This window comes from Dromiciops gliroides, chromosome 1 (genome assembly GCF_019393635.1).
Source record: "Dromiciops gliroides isolate mDroGli1 chromosome 1, mDroGli1.pri, whole genome shotgun sequence".
NCBI classification, from domain to species: Eukaryota; Metazoa; Chordata; class Mammalia; order Microbiotheria; family Microbiotheriidae; genus Dromiciops; species Dromiciops gliroides.
In genome coordinates this window covers 101,842,364-101,854,503 of record NC_057861.1, presented here as the reverse complement: position 1 = coordinate 101,854,503, position 12,140 = coordinate 101,842,364, and the positions used below count along the sequence as shown (strand labels likewise).

Genomic DNA, 12,140 nt, shown 5'->3' with positions numbered 1-12,140 from the left:
AAGCTGCATATAATTACATTTTTCCTATGGTCAACTGCTTCTGTCACAAGACACTATTGTTGATGGGTTTGGGGAAGTGGGAAAATTTCCTCCCATGTGCTACACACACTGAAAGAGGTACAAGTAGAAATATGAAGAGTAAGTCCTCAAGAACTTCAGAGCCTCTTCCAGAAGCTCAGACCTTCCTCCAGAGCTGACTCAGTAAAACAAGACACACTTAGAAAAATGAAAGCTGATTTTTATTTTATCAACAGCCATTCTTTAAACATGAACATGCATACGTATTTTTTCTACGCACACATCACAGTTTTAACGTTAGTTAATAAAGGTTAAACACACAACATACATCCTTACAAAAAAAAAAAAGAGTCAAAATGCAAATGTAAAACTTTAAACAAACCAGTTTTACTAATTAAAAAAAAAACCTTTGTGTTTGGTACCATTTTGTACAACACAGTTAATTTAAACATTTTCATCTTGGTTGCACATGAAAAAAGCGGCAATAGAAAAATGAAGTAATTGAGGGTTTTTAAATAGCAGAAATAGGCAGTTTTGCCATGCAGAAGAAGCAATATTAAATATTAGTTTTCCCAAAAAAATCCACGTTTAAAAATATTTAGTTCAAGTCACAGAATTTTTCTCAGTAGAGATCCAAATGCAATGCATAATTAGCTGCCTTAAGTGGCCATGTTGAAAGGAAAACATCCCTTCAAAGTTTATAACTTTATTCATTTTGGCACAGAAAAGAAGTCAAAAACAAGAACATGATTTAAAAAGGGGGAAGAGGAAAAAAGAAAGAAAAAGCAAGAATGAATGAGAGAGTAATTGCAATCACTAAAAAACTGTGCATCTCAGTCATTGCAGAATACTGTCAACTTTCTACAGCAGGTGCTAATTCCAGGAAATTGTTATTGCAGCATGGATTTAATTTGCTTGGAGGTAGTCTCATCATTCAAATGTTTTGTTGTGTACCTAAAAAATATAAGTTCATCAATTTTACAAAAGCAACTCCAACATTATACCTTCTACATTTACTAAAGACCTTAATGGGAAATTTATTTAGCTGCATTCACTCACTGAAATACATTTTTCATGATGTTAATAAAGTGAAAATAAGAATAAACAGTATATTTGCCTTCAAGTTATCACTCTACTGAACTCATCAGTCTCTTTCCTAATTAAATCCTAGAGCTAAAAAATTATATATTGACTTTTCACCCAAAAGGAAATCAGTTTAATGTTTTTGACTGTACCTGTGTATGGTGTACAAGATAAGAAACATCCTATATCAATGAAAAATCAACTAGTGCTAAAGAGTTACCAAATGTACCGAGAAATTAAATACCTTGTCTAGGAGTCCCTTAGCTACTATGTGTCAACAGGTGGAACTTGAACCCAGATCTTCCTGACTCCAAGACTAGTTCTCTATCCACTTACCAGAGTTACAAGCAAATTGCTCCTGTATTGTCACTAAGTTCCCACCACCACCTCAAAAGTACCCTACAAATTGTTTAAATTCTCTTAGTATCAGATTTGTTTCCATGGATGAATGTTCTTTGTTCTAAACCAACTTAAGAAATGAAAATTCAGAAATAACAAGTAACTAATTTGACAGTGATTATCTTTATCACATAATGCTTGCTTGCTTCTTTAGAGAATTTAAAGTATGATTTTCTTTTCACACAGTTGGTTTAGACACATTTTTAGAAATGTATTGACTACAGAAAGCAGAGTACATCTGTTTACCCAACTGTCCTTTTTGGGTAAATACTGAATTTCTTTTAGGCTACCTCTACATTTAATTTTAAAAATCAAGCAGTCATAATGGAGAAGTAATAAGCTATACTTAAATGTATGTATATGTACTACTGAAATCTGACCCACAATTTAAAGTGGTATAATTTTCCATGGTAAATTGGGGGGGGGGGGGGAATGAGGGTTAAGTGACTTGCCCAAGGTCACACAGCTAGTAAGTGTCAAGTGTCTCAGGCCGGATTTGAACTCAGGTCCTCCTAAATTCAGGGCTTTATCCACTGCACCACCTAGCTGACCCCCAAGGTAAATTCCTGATAAAAGTCTACACAATGCAAGGAAGAGTACATGTAGCTAACAAGATATTCTTTAAGCTACAAAATTAAATGGAAAAAAATTTCAACTTTTTTTATAATTTATGGTTTAAAAATTTCCATAATTGCATTTCAGAATTAGTCAAGTAATGACAGCTATTGAATCTTTAAAGGAAGAACACATAACTTGGATGAATACACTCTGAGATACAGAGTTGGAAATACTCTTCTAGCTATAACACATGTTCCTTCTATGTTTGATTTGTGACCATTAACTTCTATCAAGACTTTAGAGGCGTTAGAGGTTTACTAGACATGAGTATATATATATATATATATATATATATATATATATATATATATATATATATATATATATATATATATCTCCACATAACAAGACAAGACCAATATCATTTGATGGTAGAATATATGTGTGCATCTGTCTGTCTGTCTGTCTGTCTGTCTGTCTGTCTGTCTGTCTGTCTGTCTGTCTCTCTCTCTCTCTCTCTCTCTCTCTCTCTCTCTCTCTCTATATATATATATATATATATATATATAAAACACCTTTAGCTTTAAACTTAACAGAGAAAGGTAGCAACATTATCTAGCACTGAACCCTAATTCCCAGTTCTAGCACTCTTTCTCCCGAATGATCTTAGGTAAGTGGTTCATTCAGTTATTCCATCTGAATAATGTAGGTACAATTTGTTGCCTTTTCTTAATTGTATGTTTTGAACTTGAAATATTATTATAGATGACAGGTACTAGAGAAAGACACTGACAAAATAAACATATCAGTGGACCTACCTCTATAAGGCAGATTAGTGCAAATACTATGACCCCTGCTCTACATATGATAAGTGGTAAGACTTGCTCAAGGCCAGCAAGCACAAGGACAGTGCTCAGGTCTCTTTTCACTACCATCAAGCTGTCTAATAGCCTGTCTATTATAGCCAGTCTTTATCTATGTTTCTACCTTTTTATATAAATTCCAATTTCCTTTCTTTGGCTGTTTAGCCCTGAAGAAAAAAATAAAATAAATACAGGTAAGTTATTCTTTGCAATGAAATGTAGCACTTTAATGGCACGATCAATTTACCTTAAAGACTCAGTGCACTGACATATTTTACTAAATTGGGACTCTACTGTCCTAAATGACTTGAAATATTCCCTATAGTGCCTAAATAACACCCAGATACAGGCAACCCACTAGAAAAAGAAACAACATAATAATAAAAGTCACTTATAAAATCTGTATCTTTTTAATTGATTTTCTAATACATTGGAGATATAGTTCTCTAAGAATTACACTCTAATAAAGTGAATCAAAAAGTACTAGGAATAGCTAATACATTTTCAAATATCTTCCTTTAAATGCCTCCTAGACCACAAATATTTTGTTTTTTACTGTGAAATGGCCATTAACATTTGCTGGGAGTTTCTGACAGTCCAAAATAGCAGACAGAACAGGATTGTGGAAGAATAATGAACACCAGGAAGATAAAGACAGAAATGAATGGGGGAAAAAAATAAATGGGGGAAAATCCACTTATCACTCCATAAATGTAGTTAAAAACCTATCTAGACTGGTTTATAAATCATAAATGACATCCTAAATATCATGATGATGCTGCAAATAGTTTAAAGTTATGGTCAATTTTGTCTATGACTTAAATCGGTTTCTTCAATAAATCTTAAAATTTTCAAAGTATTCAATCCTCAAATCTAACTATTCTACTTTATCTTAATACCTATTTTTTTTACTACTTTACACTTTGTTTATATGTCCACTCAATGATATCGTGCTTTCCATTTTCTTAACTCACTTATTCCTAGCTAAATTTTCTTAGGCAGCATTTCATTTTACTAATGCAGATCACCATCTTGTGGTGAAAAGGTGGTATCTATGAGTTTTCTCCACAAAACTCTTGAATGATTGTTTTATTCTGCATTTAAGGTTGCAAATATGTATAGATGATTTTATATTTTTTGGTGTTAACAAACTAAAATGAATTTTAAAATCAATCAGTTTCATTTTTCAAGGAATTAGCATTAGGTGTGAAGTCAGAAGACCCAAGTTCAAACCTGGCCTCAAACACTTACTAGCTATGTGACCCTGAGCAAGTCATTAACCTCGATTTGTTTCTGTTTCCACAACTTTAAAATGAGGATAACAATAACAGCAACTACACCATCAGTTTGTTGTGAGGCTCAAATGTGAAATTATTTGTAGAAGTGCTTAGCACAGTCCCTGCCACATAGTAGGTGCTATAAAAATGCTTATTCCCTTCTTTTGCCACTCTCATGTTTGCAAGTTAAAGAGGCTGCTTCTATCTAACTCTTAAGACTATAAATATGTTTGAAATATCATTTTTAAATATTCCATCATTTTATGAAAACAAATCAGTAATTCCATGCTGGGAAAATACATCTAATTCAACTATATTAGTTTCAGTTCTAGAAGAACAATATCATAAGGGAAGTCATGTACTTCCCCTTCCAAGGGTCACAAAAAACAAAGCCAAATCTTGTCCAAAGAGAAAGCAGCAACTACAATCCAAAGAACTGCCCAAAGTACTCTATGACCTGTTGAACTTATAGGGAGGTATGGAAGTAGTGAATATTAAAACAAAGTGAGGGGCAGCTAGGTGGCTCAGTGGATAAAGCACCAGCCCTGGATTCAGGAGGACCTGAGTTCAAATCCAACCTCAGACACTTGACACTTACTAGCTATGTGACCCTGGGCAAGTCACTTAACCCTCATTGCCCTGCAAAAATAAAAAATAAATTAAAAACAAAACAAAACAAAAAAAGTGAGTGCAACTATCAAACATACATAACTCAGTATAGAAAAAATCCCTATGGAACCAAGTTACTACTACTACTATTATTATTATTATTATTATACATTTTTAAATTTTCATTATTTCTTCATCTGAATATGGAAATTCCAATTTTAATCACACAGTGACTTCTGCTATGTTACATATTTATAAACAAACTGAAAAGACAAATACCTGAGAGCATTTAGAAGGCCTTCTACACTATTAGGAGGCTGGTCCTTTAGGACTTTGATACAACCTTTCATCTAGGAAGGAAAAAAGATGGTTATTTTAAATCAGCATTTTTCAAACATAAGACTTTTCTAAATTATTACTATGTAATCAGAAAAAAACTAGCATCATGACCACCAAACAAAATAAGAATAAGATATGACTGTTTATAACATGGAAAATAAATTTCCAGTAAGCTTTGACAAGAAAAATCTATCTAGCTTCACAATTCTCTTTTTGAGTCAACAAAAAGCATCCTCTTTTGAGTCAACAAATACATCTGGTGTGCAGAACTATAATAAGCAAATGAAAAGGAAGGACAAGCCCCCTGTCTTCAAGGTATTTACAATCTAGGTGGGAATAGTAAATACTTCAAGAAAACTTACAAAACAACATAATATGAAGCTTCCCTCCTCACTCTATAAGGCACATTAGTGAAACATAATCTCTGCTCTACATAAGAGAAGTTATATGCTCAAGGCCACCAAGTACAAGAATAGTGCTCAGGTTGGTTTTCACTGCACTAAGCTGCCTAACAGAGTAAAAAGCCCATATTTTCAGAGAGCAAACTGATTACATAAACATTAACAAATTTATCTGTAGTCAGTAAAACTGATGTAGTCTGTGAAAAGATCAAATGTTTTCACTACTATAGTTTATGGTGGATAAATTTTCCACCACTGACATTTTAGTTAAATTTAAAAATCTCAGATACCTTTATATTTTGCAATGATCCCAAAATATTAAAGGTTTTACTTGAAAGAAAGAATTGTTTCCTATAGCTATTTAATTGGGGGGTTTTATGATTTTTTTTTAACAAAATAACCAGAATGGTCACTGTGAATATATCTCCCTACCAGGGTAGTATTTTAAATGAAACACACCATAACTCAATGTCTTAAAATGAAATCACTCTGCTACTGAGTAAAATGAAAGAAGGAATGGTTCAAGCCATGTAACAAATTACACACTTTGAATTCTTAAAATCATCAAATAGACAACACTAAGAAACAAACAAAACAAATATACCAAAACCTCAAGTCTACAATTTTAAAAGAAACAGCAAAATTCTCATCAGTATTTATTCTTGAATATTAAGAACATCATAGATCTAGGAATATATTATTTGATGTTAAAAAAATAAATTATAACTTACATCAATTTTTGATGTTTTGGCAAATGCTCCCACTGGATGTACATGGTCATAGAGTATGATGACACCCACCATTACTCTCAGACAGAATGATACTGTCTCCTCATTTGTAAACCTGCTTCTATACTCCCTAGAATATCAAAAGAGATACAAGAGGATGAAGCACAAGGCAAATAAAGATCTGCATCTTTAAAGTATAGGTAAATGCTTACCTAGTCTTTAGGTGGCCTTACCCCGCGATCTGAAAGGTTTTGGTGATTCCCAAAAGAGAGGGGAGTAGGGTCATCATTACTGTCCCAGGCATACTATTTAGAAACTTTCACAATCAGCACTTCACCTTCCAACCACCCCACCAAGTTTGGTGGTAAGCTCTGACCCCAGGCAAACTGGGGAATAGTCTGCCAAGCTTAATACAATGGGAACTCAATTATACCTGTCAATTACTAGTAAATCTTAATGAAATATACCAATTAATATCACAAAAATATAGGACTTGAATTTCCATTTTAATTCATTCCAGTCCTATCTGTTCTCTACCATTATGAAATATTTCCTGGAATATTTTATTCTGCAAGGAATAAGAAAAAGAAGAAGAAATTTCTTGACAGGGGACCCAAGAGGACTCTGAAAACACCAAAGAAATGGAGTCATGGCTTTAAAAACGAGGAGACAGTTGGAGAGGAGCTCAGTCTCCCCTCCAAGAAACAGAGACTGAAAGAATGAGAATCAAGAGAAACAAAAAAGCCCCTTTGATAATGAGGGGAACAATAAGACAGTGAAAGAATGGAAAGCATAAGGATTATGTTAGAAAAAATTTTTTTAAATTTAAATTGTCTGATTAAATCACAGCAGAGCCTGTAAACTTAACCATTTTATTTTTAGTTACAAAGAAATATCCCAGCTACAAATTCTTTTATTTTAATTAACATTGATTTAACATTTGAGGTTATGCTTAAATTCTTTCTCCCAAAGATATATATGCCCTCTGTATCTTATGAAATATCATCATAGCCGTCTTATTATAACGGGGAAAAAGACTAATTGATACTTACGGTGTTTCAAGCATGACTCTGCATACACTAGCCATGGTGCTTAAACAATCTGTGGTATTTTCTATTGGTAAATTTTTATTCTGCAAAATATTTTGGAAATGAAGAAAAAGTTATAAGAGATAATGCTAAAAACTCTAAACTCTAAAAATATATTTAAAAAGACCTGAAAATTCACACAGAAACCAACAACAAAACAAAACTCTTAGCAGTTTAAAACTTTCTTCAAGTTGATTCAATATTCAATAATTAAGTACCAAGGGCCTACTATGTTCAAGACACTCTGCTAAGTACTGGGAGAGAAACAAAGATAAATACTATTGTGTTCCTGATTTCAAGGAAATTATGAACTTTGACAGAAAAGGAATAATAAAAGAAAAACAAAAAACTCCCAATACAATAAACATTTATTAAGGCCTGCTATGCTAGAAACACTGTGCTAAGAACTGGAGGAAATATAAACTTTAAATAGACACAATTATTGCCTTGATGTAAAATGTAGAGGGATAAAAAACATACACAAATAATTATAAAATAAAATAAAAACATTGTAACTGCCTAAGACAAAATGCTTTATGAAGTCTATTTAGTGGAGAAAGCACATTAACTTTTTTTGTGGAGGAAAGGAGAGAAAAATCGGGCAGCCTTTTCAATTGAGCTTCAGAAGATGAGTCAGCAATTAAATTACCAAAAGGATGCTTTATAGAATTAGGAAAATAATACCGAAGAAAAAAGTTCAAGAATATCAAGGAATATTACTCCCCCAAAAGTGTGAGAAAATAATGGGATTTGGCAGGCCCCACCTGGAGATTAATCTAAACTGACTGAATTAAGTGATAGTGACTAACTTTGCTGATTAGCCTACTTAAAATTAATTAGATTGTAACCACACCTGACTGGCCCTTAAGAAGGTATTGTCCTCAGAAGTGAAGGACTTTTGAACTCAACACAAGACCACCTTCAAGTCCAGTGAACCAATGGATTTGGATGACACTAACCAATCAGCTTGAAGCAGTGTATAAGGACCACCTCTGCTCCAGACCTATAAAAAGCTTCCACACTCAGTATTCAGGGGCAGTTTGTGGTTGAAGCAGACTCCTGGTGGAAGACTTGAGGAAGAACCAGACCAGGCTGGAACTCTAGGCTAGATAGGCCTTTTCTTAACTTTCTGAACTCTATGTGTTTTCCTTTTTACCTACTATGCTTTAATAAATGCTTAATGCCCAAAGACTGGTGCTAAAGCTTCTAATTTAGATTATTAGCATCACAAAAGTAAGGGGGAGGAAGGAGAAATGAACATCTTGGTTCAAAACAGCAGTAATTATCAAAGTCATCTAGTATTAGGTAGTTTTAGATTCGATTAAAATAAATCTTAAAAGTGAGACAGAGACAAATGTACACAGCAGTCTATTGCAAGATATACACAAGAACACAAACTACTGGTAGAGAGGGGAAATGCCCAACTAATTCAGAAAAAAAATTATTCAAGTAAAGTAATTAAATTGTTCTTACTCTTTGACTAAGACATTACACTACTGGGACTATAGCTCAAAGCTGTACATAGCAAGAAAGACCCATGTGTACAAAAATATTCATATAAATGTTTGTGGTGATTTAAAAACTATAAATAAAACAAATTCTAAACTAGTAAATGGCTGAACAAATTTTGGCATATGAATACAATGGAATATTAGGTCATATAGAATGACAAAAGTATTTAGAAAAAAAAAGAAATAAGGAAAGAGGTATATTCAGACTGAAGAAAGCAGTCATAAACTAATGACTACAATAACAAAGTCAACATTGTGAAGGAACAAAACTTGGATCAAATATACAATTTATAGTTGGTACTGTGTAATTTAAGATTCTAAATGTGGATACTAATCTGTTCCCCCCAGTTTTTGGGGAAACTGACTAAAATCACTGATAAAACGAGTTTAGGTTTTTAAGGGTTTATTGGAAAATAGAAAGAAAAAGATTAAGAACAGAATTCCAACAGCCTGGCATTCCTATCTTTCCTCAAATTTCCTGTGAAGTCCTCTGCCGCCACCACCATCAAGTCAGGAACCCAAAAAGCCCCAGAGCTCTCCGTGCAGGCTCCCTTTTCTCCTTCCTGTCTCTTCCCAGACCATAGGAGGCTCCTCAAATTGACTGGCTGGTAGCCTTGATAGACAGCACCCATGAGCAAACGTTATTTCCTGACGCCAAGGAAAAGCCACAATGCCTCTGAGGCATTTTCCTCATGGTGGAGCTTTCCCACAGCAAGTCTCCAGTAGGTGGCATCATTCCAATCATTACAGTACCATACCAAAGTTAAGGAAAAAGTCCCCCTTGTAATTAAAAAGCATTTTGGGGGGGAACACACACACACACACACACACACACACACACACACACACACACACACACAGGATATGCAAGCATCTGTTGTATCAAAACAACATTTATCAATAGTCTTTCTCTTAAAGGACAGGTAGGGATTCAATATGCAAAGTTGATTAAGGACATTCCAGACAGTAACACAGAAGCAGTAAAGGGCAGCATACATTTAGAGAACAATGGATAGTTCAATTAGGTACTAGAGAGTGTAGAACATATAGAATCACCTCATCTCCAAGGGGGAAGTGACATAGTCTAATCTGAATCTGAGGAGGCCACATGGTGCAGGGATATGAATGCAGGGTAATGAACTTGGAATCTTCATGCCCAAGTTCAAATTTTGGCTCTGCCACTTACTACTTGTATAACCTCAGGAAAATTATGTAACTTCTCTGGGAATAAGTTTCTTTAACTTTAAAATGAAGTAGAAGATTGGAAGAGACTAAAAAAGGGAAGGGAGGTGGTAGACTAGATCTCTTCTAAGATCCCTGACAATTCTAGTATATAAGAGCTTGATCCCCTACAGTTGAGTCAAACTCAAAGAGAAAACAGGAGCCATTGCCCTGTACATAAGGATCCCTGCAGGACATACACTGAACAATCTATTAATATTATCTATGTTTTGTTGTATTTTTGTCAGATATTTCCCAATTACAATTTAATCTGGTTTGGGCTGCACTCAGGAGTGCAGTAGGCTGTTTATGCCTGGCCAGCCACATGTCTGACACCTCAGCTTTACAAAGTACCTCATAAGAGGCCAGCTAGCCTCTATTTAAACACCTCCAGCAGTGGGGAAGCCCTCTTCTCCTTTTTTAGGCCAGTCAAATTGTTGGGAAACATTTCCTTACATATCAAGGTCAAGATCTGCTTTTCTACCATTTTTACCTTGGATATCCAGTAGCACTTTATTTTACACCTCACTGTTGCATCTGAAGAGATGAAGGGGAAAGAGGGAATTACAAGTATATGGAACTCTTTGATAGACTGTAAGCTCCTTAAGAACAGGAATTATTTAATTTGTCTTTGTATCCCCAGCACCTACCACAGTGGGAGCTTAATAAATTTGTGTTGATTGTTTAAGCATATCACCGAACAAGTAGATACAGGATCGGCTCAAAGATGCTAGATAACCTTTCACTGTTTCTTAGAAAAAGGGTCAGCACTGAACCTTAAACCACAAGTCATCCTAAACACGTGAAAAGCAAACTAACTGAACAGATGATAAGTTGACTGCATTTTAGTGACAAAGACTGCAGAGACTGAAGGGGGGGGGGGGTGCGAATCTCAGTATCACCAGCTCAGAAGGAAAAGGAGCAGGATAAAACACTGGAAAGGAAAGGCAATGACTGACAGGCACGATTCAGAACTTTACATGGTAAGAAATAGGAAGCTACTAAAGAGCAACACTGTACCAGAGTGGAGGTAACAGAATGAGAAGGGGATTGAATTCTAGAGCTGAATAGGAACTCAGAAATCATCTAATACAAGCAACACCTTATTTCATGGATGTGAGAAATGTGAGGACCAGAGAGGTAGAGTAATTTGCACAAATACACATGGAATATCTAAGAATATCTAGGAATCAGGTCTTCTGAGCCCTAGAACAGTACCTTCCCCCTGTACCAGGGAAAATACATAAGGGAAAAAAACAAACACAAATTGGGGATAGGTGGGAAGGAATTGCTTTACACAATACACTTACCTCTGATACAAATTTTGTTGTGGCATCACTTAAGGTTTTCAACATTGGGGTTGCCTCGGCATAAAATAAAGACATGCGATTTGCCAATTCATTATTTACTTCATTTTCTCCTTCTGCCTGTGGGAAAGAAAAAAAATCATTTGATTCAACTTGTAAACTGAGAATGAAGAAATCTCCAAAGCCATCTAGTCTTAATTGGACAAGACAACTACAACTCTATGACTTTGGCTTAGAAACAGACAGTGAGGAGGAACCGACTAAGACAGCTCCTATGGGAAGAATTCAAAATCCTTTACAATTTATCCTCTTAGTTTCACTCCTGTAGAAAGCATTTAATTTCATAATGTGTTCCTAAAATGTGGTTCCCAGAAGTGAAAAAGTACTCTTGACATGGTCTAAACAGTAGGTTCTAATGGAACTCTCACCTCTTCAAGGACACCAAACCCTAAAGCAACCTAAAAATGTATTAACTTTACTGCCTGATACATCACACTACTGATTCATAATGATCTTTCAGTCCACTAAAACCCCTATATCTTTTTTTAGGTGAATTCCTGACTAGTCATGCTTCCGTGGAAGATCACTCTACCCCTAGACTACTCTACTCATTTGCTTCATATCTACTGAGTCCTGGCTGCACAAGCAAATTTCCCAGCCTGGCACAAACTAGCTGGGGCCTGTCTTTATTCCAAGGACACAAAGGGAGTTCAGTTTGGGGTACAAACAACAAATTAT

General features: G+C 34.9%; 1 protein-coding gene across 9 annotated transcripts in view; it reads right to left on the bottom strand.

Annotated features, from left to right (window-relative positions):
* Positions 1-217: 217 nt before the first annotated feature.
* The window catches only part of CYRIB (CYFIP related Rac1 interactor B), a 193,993-nt gene continuing 182,070 nt past the window's right edge, over positions 218-12,140 (bottom strand). For all 9 annotated transcript variants that reach the window (XM_043966666.1, XM_043966711.1, XM_043966657.1 and 6 more), the window contains 5 exons: positions 11,406-11,522; positions 7,328-7,407; positions 6,279-6,405; positions 5,087-5,157; positions 218-972 (listed from right to left, as the gene is read on the bottom strand). In XM_043966666.1, the coding sequence (XP_043822601.1) occupies positions 909-972; positions 5,087-5,157; positions 6,279-6,405; positions 7,328-7,407; positions 11,406-11,522 (459 nt within the window). In that variant the 3' untranslated portion in view covers positions 218-908. The remainder of the gene's footprint in view (positions 973-5,086; positions 5,158-6,278; positions 6,406-7,327; positions 7,408-11,405; positions 11,523-12,140) is intronic.